This window comes from Moschus berezovskii, chromosome 19, assembly GCF_049115385.1.
Source record: "Moschus berezovskii isolate FMDL1 chromosome 19, NW_MosBer_1.0, whole genome shotgun sequence".
In the NCBI taxonomy this organism is placed as follows: domain Eukaryota; kingdom Metazoa; phylum Chordata; class Mammalia; order Artiodactyla; family Moschidae; genus Moschus; species Moschus berezovskii.
The window spans coordinates 72,219,662-72,231,919 of NC_142478.1; the positions used below are offsets into that span (position 1 = coordinate 72,219,662).

Here is a 12,258-nt window from a genome sequence, read left to right on the forward strand (position 1 = left end):
CATTCTTCGGCGATCAGCTTTCTTCACAGTCCAACTCTCACATCCATACATGACCACAGGAAAAACCATAGCCTTAGAGGAACTAAAAAGCCTCTTGATGAAAGTGAAAGAGGAGAGTGAAAAGGTTGGCTTGAAGCTCAATATTCAGAAAACAGATCATGGCATCTGGTCCCATCACTTCATGGGAAATAGATGGGGAAACAGTGGAAACAGTGTCAGACTTTATTTTTTCGGGCTCCAAAATCACTGTGGATGCTGATTGTAACCATGAAATTAAAAGACGCTTACTCCTTGGAAGGAAAGTTATGACCAACCTAGATAGTATATTAAAAAAAAAAGCAGAGACCATTCAGGTGTGACCTAAATCAAATTCCTTACGGTTATACAGTGGAAGTGACTAATAGATTCAGGGATTACATGTGACAGACAGAATGCCTGAAGAACTATGGATGGAGGTTCCTAACATTGTATAGGCGGCCATGATCAAAACCATCCCCAAGAAACAGAAATGCAAACAGGCAAAATGGTTGTCTGAGGAGGCCTTACAGATAGCTGAGAAAAGACGAGACGCAAAAGGCAAAGAAGAAAAGGAAATATATATCCATCTGAATGCAGAGTTCCAAAGAATAGCAAGGAGAAAGATAAGAAAGCCTTAAGTGATCAGTGCAAAGAAATAGAGGAAAACAATAGAATGAGAAAGACTAGAGGTCTCTTCAAGAAAATTAGAGATACCAAGGGAACATTTCATGCAAAGATGCGCTCAATAAAGGACAGAAACAGTATGGACCTAACAGAAGCAGAGGATATTAAGAAGAGGTGGCAGGAATACACAGAAGAACTATACAAAAAAGATCTTCATGACCCAGATAACCACGATGGTGTGATCAAGCAGTTAGAGCCAGACATCCTTGCGTGTGAGGTCAGGTGGCCCTTAGGAAGCATCACTACAAACAAAGCCTAGTGGAGGTGATGGAATTCCAGCTGAGCTATTTCAAATCCTCAGAGATGATGCTGTGAAGGTGCTGCACTCAGTATTCGAGCAAGTTTGAAAACTCAGCAGTGGCCACAGGACTGGAAGAGGTCAGTTTTCAGTCTAATTGTAAAGAAAGGCAAAGCCAAAGAATGCTCAAACTACTGCACAATTGTACTCATCTCACATGCTAGCAAAGTAATGCTCAAAATTCTCCAAGCCAGGCTTCAATAGTATGTGAACCGAGAACTTCCAGATGTTTAATCTAGATTTAGGAAAGGCAGAGGAACCAGAGATCAAAGTGCCAACATCCGTTGGATCATAGAAAAAGCAAGAGAGTTCCAGAAAAACATCTTCATTGATTATAATAAAGCCTTTGTGGATCACAGCAAACAGTGGAAAATTCTTCAAGAGATGGGAATACCAGACCACCATACCTCCCTCCTGAGAAATCTGTATGCAGGTCAAGAAGCAACAGTTAGAACCAGACATAGAACAACAGTCTGGTTCAAAATTGGGAAAGGAGTATGTCAAGGCTGTGTGTTGTCACCCTGCTTATTTAACTTATGTGCAGAGTACGTCATGTGAAATGCGGGGCTGGATGAAGCACAAGCTGGAATCAAGATTACCAGGAGAAACATCGTAACCTTAGATATGCAGATGACACCACTCTTATGGCAGAAAGTGAAGAAGAACTAGAGAGCCTCTTGATGAAAGTAAAAGAGGAGAGTGAAAAAGCTGGCTCAACATTCAAAAAACGAAGATCATGGCATCCAGTCCCATCACTTCATGGCAAATAGATGGGGAAACAATGACAGACTATTTTCTTGGGCTTCAAAATCACTGCAGATGGTGACTGCAGCCATGAAATTAAAAGATGCTTGCTCCTTGGAAGAAAAGCTATGACCAACCTCAACAGCATATTAAAAAGCAGAGACATTAATTTACTGACAAAGGTCCGTATAGCCAAAGCTGTGGTCTTTCCAGTAGTCATGTATGGATGTGAGAGTTGGACCATGAAGAAAGCTGAGCACTGCAGAATTGATGCTTTTGAACTGTAGTGTTGGAGAAGACTATTGAGATTCCTTTGGACTGCAAGGAGATCAAACCACTCAGTCCTAAAGGAAATCAATCCTGCATATTCATTGGAAGGACTCAAGCTGAAACTCCAATACTTCGGCCATGTGATGCGAAGAACTGACTCATTGGAGATGACCCTGATCCTGGAAAGATTGAAAAGGCTGGAGAAGGGGACGACAGAAGTTGAGATGGTTGGATGGCATCACCGACTCTGTGGACATGAGTAAGATCCGGGAGTTGGTGATGGACAGGGAGGCCTGGCTGTCCACGGGGTCGCAAAGAGTCGGACACGACTGAGCAGCTGAACTGAACTACAGGGCATTGACAGAGCCGGAACTTGAAAGCAGTTCTTAGTTATTGGGAACTGATTGTGTGATGTGCTGTGGATATGGGGTGAAAAACAGGCACCAGCCCTTGGGGAGCCTCAGGGAAAGTCTTAGGAATCTGAGCTTCTCACAAGCCTGGTCAGCCAGTGGGACCCATAGGGGTTCCCATAAGTCACTGACAGCCAGCCTTGGAAGGGGATGCTGCTGCTGCTGCTAAGTCATTTCAGTCGTGTCCGACTCTGTGTGACCCCATAGACGGAAGCCCACCAGGCTCCCCCATCCCTGGGATTCTCCAGGCAAGAACACTGGAGTGGGTTCCCATTTCCTTCTCCAATGTGTGAAAGTAAAAAGTGAAAGTGAAGTCTCTCAGTCATGTCTGACCCTTAGCAACCCCATGGACTACAGCCTACCAGGCTCCTCCATCCATGGGATTTTCTAGGCAATAGTACTGGAGTGGCTTGCCATTGCCTTCTCCGGGAGGGGGATGAGAATGTGCCTAAGCTCGCTCTCACTTCACTCCCTTATCCGTTCCATCTTTCTTTTTCCTCCTTTATATGCCATTGGTTTTTTTGTTTGTTTGTTTAAGGGTTTTTTCAGGTTTGTTGGGTTGTTTTTTTTTTTTTTTTGAGTTTTTAAAGTAATTTTACATCCAATCAAATTTGTGAATTTTACATATATATTTGCTAAGTTTTTAGCCATTACATCTTTTTTTAAGTTTTTATTTGACCACACCACACGACATATGGGATCTTAATTCCCTGTGAAAGTCGCTCAGTCATGTCTGACTCTTTGCCACCCCATGGACTATAGAGTCCATGGACTGAATTCTCCAGGCCAGAGTACTGGAATGGGTAGCTTTTCCTTTCTCCAGGGGATCGTCCCAACCCAGGAATCGAACCCAGGTCTCCCTCATTGCCCTGACCAGGGATCATATCTGTGCTTCTGCAGTAGAAGCACGGAATCTTAACCATTGGACAGCCAGAGAAGTCCTCATTGCATCTTTTTCTTTTTTTAATGCACGTTTCTCAGACTTTGCTTTTTGGCTGCAGTGGGTTCTCATGGCCGTGCATGGGCCTCCTCTAGCTGGCGGGCAGGGCCTGCTCTCCCTTTCAGTGGGCGAGCTTCTCACTGTGGGCCTCTTCCGCTGTGGAGCCTGGGCTCTTGGTGTGCGGGCTTCGGGAGCTGCGGCTCGCGGGCTCTAGAGCACAGCCTCAGTAGTTGTGGTGCACGGGCCATGTTGCTCCGTGGCACGTGGGATCTTCCCAGGTGGGAATCTGCATGCCAGGCGGATTCGTTTTTTTTCTTTTAATATTTATTTATTGTTGGCTGTACAGGGTGTTTGTTGCTGTGCAGTCTTTGCTTTGGCTGTGGCCAGTGGGGGCTACTCTTTGTTGCAGTGTTGGCCTCTCGTTGCCATGACTTCTCTTGTTGTGGAGCATGGGCTTCAAGAATTCCAGCACCTGGACTCAATAGTTGTGGCTCCCAGGTCCTGGCGCACAGGCTCATTAAATGTGGTGCTACGGGTTTAGTTGTTGTATGACATGTGGCATCTTCCCGGAGCAGGGATCGAACCTGCATCTGCTGCATTGGCAGGTGGATTCTTTAATCACTGAGTCACCAGGGGAGCCCCCCAGTACGTCTTATGTAGTAGATTGTTTAATCTCTGCCATCTCCTTGTATGGGTGTACCTTGTTGTATTATGTTAAGTTGTTGTGTGTTCCTTGTATTTTGTTATATAGGAACTTTGATTTGTTTAAGGCTCTTAATTCCAAAAGGCATTCTAGTTTTGGGCTTTAGTGTTTAGATAACAGTGTTTAGTTTTAGTTAACAATGTTTAGTTAACAAGGCTTGAATTTCTCCTAACCTGTTTCTCTCACAACCACAGACTGCAAATTCCTCATTGTTAGGTGATTCCTTATTTCCTTGATAATTTGGTTTCTTTAGGATTTGAGTCAACTCTTAGAATATTCCTAAGATGTACCAGGTCAGAACTTAACTCCTGTTTATTAATTATAGATGACTTTGTCCTGAGGTGAGATGATTTCAGTTCTCAGACCTTTCTTTCCTTGAAGATATTTGGTATTCATTGGCCACCAGGACGTCCACAGGACGTCCACAGTTTTCTGTTTTTTTCATGGGTTTGTGGATGGAGGCATTTGGGGGGGCTAAATACTGATTTAGGGACTAGAAAACCTGAATTCAAAGCTATGCTCTACCATTTAATTTTTAAAACGGTGCTGGGCAATCTGTGTGTCCTCTGTTTACTTCAGTTTCCTGTGTTCTTCGAAGTGTGGGACATTTTTCTTCTTCCTGCCCAAGCTGATCTGTATGTTCTGAAAATCAGCTCTGTTTCAGTTCAGCCTGAGTACCTCCTAAGTGTCATGCTTAGGAAAATATTTTGGAAAGTATGAATATATAAAATGATAACATTGTAACTGATTGGAACTGACTCTATGACTAAAGGTTGTCTTTTGTTTTTAACATATTATGTTCCACACTGAAGTCAACCTCTGCAAGTCATATGCAGTCTTACTGAATTTCAGTGACTTGGTTTGAATATGTGTGTATGTGTATGCCTTTTTCCTTTGATATATTTTCACTGTGAAGTACAGAGGAAAACATGCCCTTGAAAAATACTGTGGTGGCATTTTTAAAGCCAGTCAACCTAGTTCTTCTGTCTCTACCCAGTATTGTTGAGTGTTGGTCGTGGCTACAGCATGACTCACTGGTTAGGAGCAGACCAGCCAGCCATGTTCTTTCCAGTCATCTTTAGGTGAGACAGCACCTGAGATGTCTCACAGTCAGGCCATTTTTCAACCTGCCCCAGCACAGGAGAGCACAGGCGCAGACTCCCAAGGGTAAAAGGTAGTTTAGTCTTTCGAAGCTATTGAAACCTTTTATGGGCCTTTCTCTGCCTAACCTGTTAAGAGTTCAGTTCAGTCGCTCAGTCGTGTCTGACTCTCCGCGACCCCATGAATCACAGCACGCCAGGCCTCCCTGTCCATCACCAACTCCCGGAGTTCACTCAAACTCATGTCCACAGAGTCGGTGATGCCGTCCAGCCATCTCATTCTCGGTTGTCCCCTTCTCCTCCCACCCCCAACCTTTCCCAGCATCAGAGTCTTTTCCAGTGAGTCAACTCGTCGTATGAGGTGGCCAAAGTATTGCAGTTTCAGCTTTAGCATCAGTCCTTCCAGTGAACACCCACGATTGATCTCCTCCAGAATGGACTGGTTGGATCTCCTTGCAGTCCAAGGGACTCTCAAGAGTCTTCTCCAGCACCACAGTTCAAAAGCATCCATTCTTTGGCGATCAGCTTTCTTCACAGTCCAACTCTCACATCCATACATGCCCACGGGAAAAACCATAGCCTTGACTAGACGGACCTTTGTTGGCAAAGTAATGTCTCTGCTTTTTAATATACTATCAAGGTTGGTCATAACTTTCCTTCCAAGGAGTAAGCATCTTTTAATTTCCTGGCTACAATCAGCATCTGCAGTGATTTTGGAGCCCAAAAAAATAAAGTCTGACACTGTTTCCACTGTTTTTCCATCTATTTCCCATGAAGTGATGGGACCAGATGCCATGATCTTAGTTTTCTGAATGTTGAGCTTCAAGCCAACCTTTTCACTCTCCTCTTTTACTTTCATCAAGAGGCTTTTTAGTTCCTCTTCACTTTCTGCCATAAGGGTGGTGTCATCTGCGCCAGTTAAGGGTAGATTGTGTCAAGAGAGGGGGTAAATGGGAGAGTTACATCATTACCTTGTATTCCTGTAAATCTTAGTTTCTGACTGTTGAGCGTGTCATAGTTAGCCAGCCGTCCTGTGGCCACATTGTTCTAAGTCTTAATCTGTTTTGAAGGAAGTCTCCATAATGCTGTTGGAGTTCATTGCAAAACTCTTGACTCTGCTGTTAGCCCCATTTCAAAGTCTAAATAAGAATGGTCTCAAGCTCTATGCTCAACATCCTTCTTGTTTTAACTGTCTTCTTGGTCGTAGTTCTGTATGTGAGCATTAATCTGGAGTCTGACAGATGACTGGGCAATTGAGTTGCTAGTTTAGTAGCATCAGATCCGCCTCTCTGACCTCTGTGAATTGCCTCATAAGCACCTTTTGATGAACCACGAACAGCATGACTCTGGGCCATATACTGTTGTGCAGCTGCCTGTTTAGATGAAGTAAAAGCCCTTGTCAGCAGAGTCTGCTTTCTGAGTTTGATTGCAGTCCAGTAATTGTACATCTAGACAACTGAACTGGGCCCTTTGTTCACAGAAAAGAAGGGTTCTTCTCTCCATATTTGAAAATCTGGAGGCTGTTTCTCACCTCCTCTGACTCTGGTATCTGACTCTGGTGCTGATCTTCCTCACATCCTGGGTATGGGCCTGGCCCTTCTGCCCCAGGCCTTTAGGTTACATATAATTGTAGGTGTGAGTGAGTACTCAGAATCACCCCGGGAGCTAGACTTTTGGGGGGAAATTTTTGTAGACTAAGTCTTTTGATAACTGTATTTATGGTAGCGGGACTTACTGCTTTAAAGAAAAGTTTTTATTCTCATTAAAATAATTGCTGGACTGTATGTAGTATAAGAAATAACAAAATGTTAAAGAGGTACAGACCCTCATTTGGGGATGGGGAAGGCCCATAGGAAGGGTTGAAATGGAAATAAAAGGCAACAAATAAATTGGGGTATTACAGCATATCTGATGTTGAATTGGTGGAGATATGAGAATTCTAAGAGGGAAGTTCTTAAGGAAAACCCAGCAATATTTGTGCTTGGCTTGCACTTTTCTGGCAGGATGAGCACAAGTGAACTTCTAACAGTTTAGCAAAAGCCAGTTGAATGACTCTGTGTATGTAATGTAAGGTCTGCTGCTTAGTTTTTTTTCAAGCATTGGTTTTCAGACTGCAGGTTGTAATCCACCAGTGGGTCATGGAATGGAAGTTTTAAGAAATGAAGTATTAAATGAAACACTGAGGATAGAAAACATCAGTGAGTCACACACATAGTAAGGGTCAGTATTGTTTTATGAAACTCTTAAAAAATACATTGTATTGAATTGTGGTGCAAAACATTCTTACTGTAGGTTGTGATGGTCAGATTCAAAGTTGATGAAGTCACTGCTTTAGAGAATACACAGAGATTTTTTAAAACTCATTCTTTGTTCTCAAGGAACTTGAAATAACAGATTTTTTTTTTAATGATGGCTACTCAGTATATGTTTGTTTGTAGCTCAGTTTCATGCTGGGAATGGGAATTCTAAACCCATTCTTGGGCAATGGTTCTATATAGAAAACTGCCTGAGGAGGAGAGGAGGAAGGTGGAGATGGTTACTCTTAAATTTATAGGATTCTATTTAGGGTGTCTGGGTATCCATTAAGATAGAGATACTAATGTAAATGACCACTAAGTAAATACCTTTTTACATTTTTCAGAGACTTGGAACTATATTCCAAGTTGGGAGAAAGCTTGTCATTAATTAATGAACTTGGAAGTTGCCATAGTTGTACAGCTTTTGTATTGTGATTATAAGTGAAAAGACTCCCTGTCTAGAATTGTTGATGGTCACCATTCCTTACAGCTTGTAGACAGATGGCACTCCCAATTCAGATAGCTTTTTCCTGTTTGAAAGATTATGTATCACTTTAAAACTTTGCCAGAATGGAATAGATGCAGTTGATTATTTCCTCTTGCATCTCTGCACCTCATCTTTTTATAGCTCTTCTTCAGGAAACATACAATACCTAGTTTAAGCTCAAGAAGAGTAGTTTAAATGGGAAATAGTTTTATAGACTTGTCCTTCATTCCAGTAATTGCTGTTTCCTCTTCTGCAGCTCTTCTCCCAGGGAGAGCAAAGCTTTGATCCCCAGTGCCGGCTGCGTGCTTTTGTTATTGTAGTTTCTCCCAGACCCGCCAGTGTTTATTTTACAGCCTGTAATGCTGTATATATGTTAGAGGTACTGCCGAGTGGTTGGTTTTGTTGTTTGTTCTTTATAAAATTACTCTTCTAGGACTCTGTTCTCATGGAAGGAAGTATTTCAGATTTAATGACTTTCCAACCAGTCCATTCTAAAGGAGATCAATCCTGGGTGTTCATTGGAAGGACTGATGCTAAAGCTGAAACTCCAGTACTTTGGCCACCTCATGAGTCGAGTTGACTCACTGGGAAAGAGTCTGATGCTAGGAAGAATTGGGTGTGGGAGGAGACGGGGACGGCAGAGAATGAGATGGCTGGATGGCATCACCGACTCGATGGACATGAGTTTGAGTGAACTCCGGGAGTTGGTGATGGATAGGGAGGCCTGGCGTGCTGTGATTCATGGGGTCGCAAAGATTCGGACACGACTGAGCGACTGAACTGAACTGAATGACTTTTATATTTGGTTCATTTCTGCCTTTGTAGCTTGCTGTCTTAAGGAAGAAGGCACCAAATCCATGAGGACAAATGTAGGCAGGTTATACTTGTTTGGGTGGATGTTCTCACAAATGCTCGGTGTTCTAGTTAGAAGTATGGTGTTTCTTGAGATTCCTGGATACAGGCAATTAAAGTCCTATGATCTTTTATTTATTTATTGGCCTGCTGGGTTTTTGTTATTGCTCGGCTTTTCGTGGGGGCTATTCTCTGGCTATGGTGCATGGGCTTTTCATTGCATTGGCCTCTCGTTGCAGAGCATGGGCTGTAGAAGTGCAGGCTTTAGTAGTTGGCAGCTTGTGGGTTCAGTAGTTGCAACTCCCGGGCTCTGGAGCACAGGGTTCATAGCTGTGGCACAGAGGCCTGGCTCTGCGGCATGTGGGATCTTTCTGGACCATGGACTGAATTTGTATCTCCCGTATGGGCAAGCAGATTCCTTACCACTGAGCCACCAGGGAAGCCCATGATCTTTTAACTGCACTTCTGTAATCTTATAAGGTTGTGAAAATCAAAGATTTTAATTTTATTTGGTGATATGACTTGATCTGAGCTAGCTATTTGCTGCTTTATTTAACCCACTGAGTTTGAGTTATCCATGTATTTCACTGTAAAGATGTTAATGTTTGTTTAATGCTTTTGGGATCATTAACCCAGCGTTGCCAACAAAGGTCCATCTAGTCAAAGCTATGCCTGGAGAATCCCAGGGATGGCGGAGCCTGGTGGACTGCCGTCTGTGGGGTCGCACAGAGTCGGACACGACTGAAGCGACTTAGCAGCAGCAGCAGCAGCAGCATGGTTTTTCCAGTAGTCATGTGTGGATGTGAGTGTTGGACTATAAAGAAAGCTAAGTGCCAAAGAATTGATGCTTTTGAACTGAAGAGTCCCTTGGACTGCAAGGAGATCCAACCAGTCCATTGTAAAGGAGATCAATCCTGAATATTCATTGGAAGGACTGATGCTGAAGCTGAAACTCCAATTCTTTGGCCACTTGATGCCAAGAACTGACTTATTTGAAAAGATGCTGATGCTGGGAAAGATTGAAGGCAGGAGGAGAAGGGGACGACAGAGGATGAGATGGTTGGATGGGTTCACCAACTCGATGGACATTGAGTTTGAGCAAACTCCAGGAGTTGGTGAAGGACAGGGAAACCTGGTGTGCTGCAGTCCATGGAGTTTCAAAGAATCGGACATGACTGAGAAACTGAACTGATAATACATATACCGCCTTAAAATCCAGAAAGCTCAATTTCAGAAATCTGGCCCAGAGGGTTTCTCATGAGGAGTTACAGATCCATATTACTTGTCTTGGTGAACTTATTGATTTTATTTCTTATGTATACCATCAGTCTGAGTGTGGAAATAGGAATTTAGCCAGTATAGTGACAAGAACGTGGGTTTTGGGATCAGGCAGAGCTGCCGTAATAATCTGCCCAGTCTGTTTTATCCTTTGTAACATGCGCTCAGTGATACTGCCCTTAAATTTGATAGTCGTGATTAGATGAGATAATATTAATTCCTTTTTAATCTTTTAAATTTATTTTTAATTGAAGAGATAATATTCTTGATCAGAATTAATTTCCTCATTTCTTTTGGTAGTCTTATCCCAGCAGGAGATTTTTTTTAAAACTAAATATGGTATTTATTACAATACTTAAAAAAAAAAAAAAGCTAAGTAGGGTACTAGTGCTTTTATTCCACCTGTTTTGCAAAATCGTACTCATTTCTTCCTTTCTCCTGTCTGTCTTTGGTCCCTAGGGGAACATGTAACGTCAAGGTTTAAAAACGAAGTGGAGCGGATGGGTTTTGATATGAACAACGCCTGGAGGATTTCTAACATCAATGAGAAGTACAAGTGAGTTGTATTTGGTCCCTGTGGACTGTGTTTCATGACCACTGCCTTTTCAAGAAACCCCAATTCTCATGTGGCAGAACATTTGAATTTAAAATTTTTCTTTAAAACAGTTTTATTTATTAAATATAAGTGCATGATTTTCAGAGTACTTGTTGAGCCTTCTGTTTCCATTGCTATCACTGGAGTGGAAAGAGATTCTTACTTAGTAGGATCCTGGAATCTTCCAGTCCCCTGCAGGCCTCTCTTCTGGCACACGTACTTCTAAATACCTGTAGGCAGGCAGTTTCTGTTGTCCTCATTGCTACTCGATGAAACACTTAGGAGCTGGTTTTTAGTACTTTTACCCCAGATCATATGAAATAGGCTTAAGTCTTAAGCTGTTCTTTAATTCATTGATCTAAAACTAATGTCATAGCTATGATTGTTTAACCTTTAAGTATCAGTGTAACCATTATTAAACATTTCCTTGGAAGGTATAAGAACTTTGATAGGGAAGGGCAGTTAATTAACTATGATTTTGGTGATTCAAATTTCTGTAAAATGAAAGAGAATTTTCCAGAATTTTTAAATTAACGTATCCTTCTCCTCCTAAGTTTCCCTGAAGCAGTTGGAGACATTAATCACTCTGTTATCTTTCCAGCTGCCTCAGATTGTGATAGCTATTTTCTTGGACAGTTTGTGGGTAGCCATCAGAGCATTTCATTTTTTGCTGGAAAAACTACAGCTAATTACTATATACAGCTCTTAACATGGACCTTGGCCAAGGAGAAGGTGTTGCCAAGAATCAGGAGCTACAGATGTGTCATACCTTTGCCTGTTCTCAGCTGACAAGTCAAAGGAGAGAATCAAGGTGGGAGGGGGGTCCTCAGGGAGCCTCAGGCTGCGACAGGCTTTGCTGACATGTAACCCACCTTTCCTGTCCTGGAGACTGCTTATCTGCCAAGTGAGCAGCTCACACTTGGTAAAGAGCTGACTACTAGGTACTGTAATACTTAGAGGACAGGAGTATAGAGATCCAAATATTGGGTGAAGTAAGACAAAATACCTACTAATATTTTCCCCAATGAAAACAGCTTTTTTAAACACAGCACTGTAAGTCAGCTGTAAGATAAAAATTAAATGAAAAAAAAAAAAAAAAAAACTGGCTTCCCCCTCCCTCGAGTGTAGTTCTGAAGTGTGTTTTATAGAAATGATGATTAATAGCATACTCGCATCACTGACTTGGCTTAATGGGGCTGTGATTGTGTATGCAGGTGGGGCTGACCCGCCGTGCTGCATCTGTATACCCACAGCTGCACCTGTTACCTACAATTAGGACACCTTGTTTGGTTCACATCAAACAACACGTTAGTAATCTTATGAGGTCTCTGGGAAGTCGAAACTGTGGGCTCTTGCACTTATGTTTCCCTGAAAGACTGAGGGCCTGGTAGAGTAACACAGACTTCTACCTCTGCAGTTGAACTGGGTACCTGTGTAGTTAGAAATGATCCATATATTGGTTACAACAGTTAACAGTAAAGTGAGTGCCTCTCAACTCCCTTTTTTTCATTGATTGCTAAGATGGCCAGATTCCCAAAAGGCAGCATCAAGTGGAACAATCCAAGATAGTGTCACTTGACAT

The 12,258-nt window shown here is 42.5% G+C and overlaps 1 protein-coding gene across 12 annotated transcripts in view; it reads left to right on the plus strand.

The window, feature by feature from the left end:
- The window catches only part of MTMR3 (myotubularin related protein 3), a 135,119-nt gene that overhangs the window by 97,904 nt on the left and 24,957 nt on the right, over positions 1-12,258 (plus strand). For all 12 annotated transcript variants that reach the window (XM_055405311.2, XM_055405310.2, XM_055405317.2 and 9 more), the window contains one exon: positions 10,541-10,637. In XM_055405311.2, the coding sequence (XP_055261286.1) occupies positions 10,541-10,637 (97 nt within the window). The remainder of the gene's footprint in view (positions 1-10,540; positions 10,638-12,258) is intronic.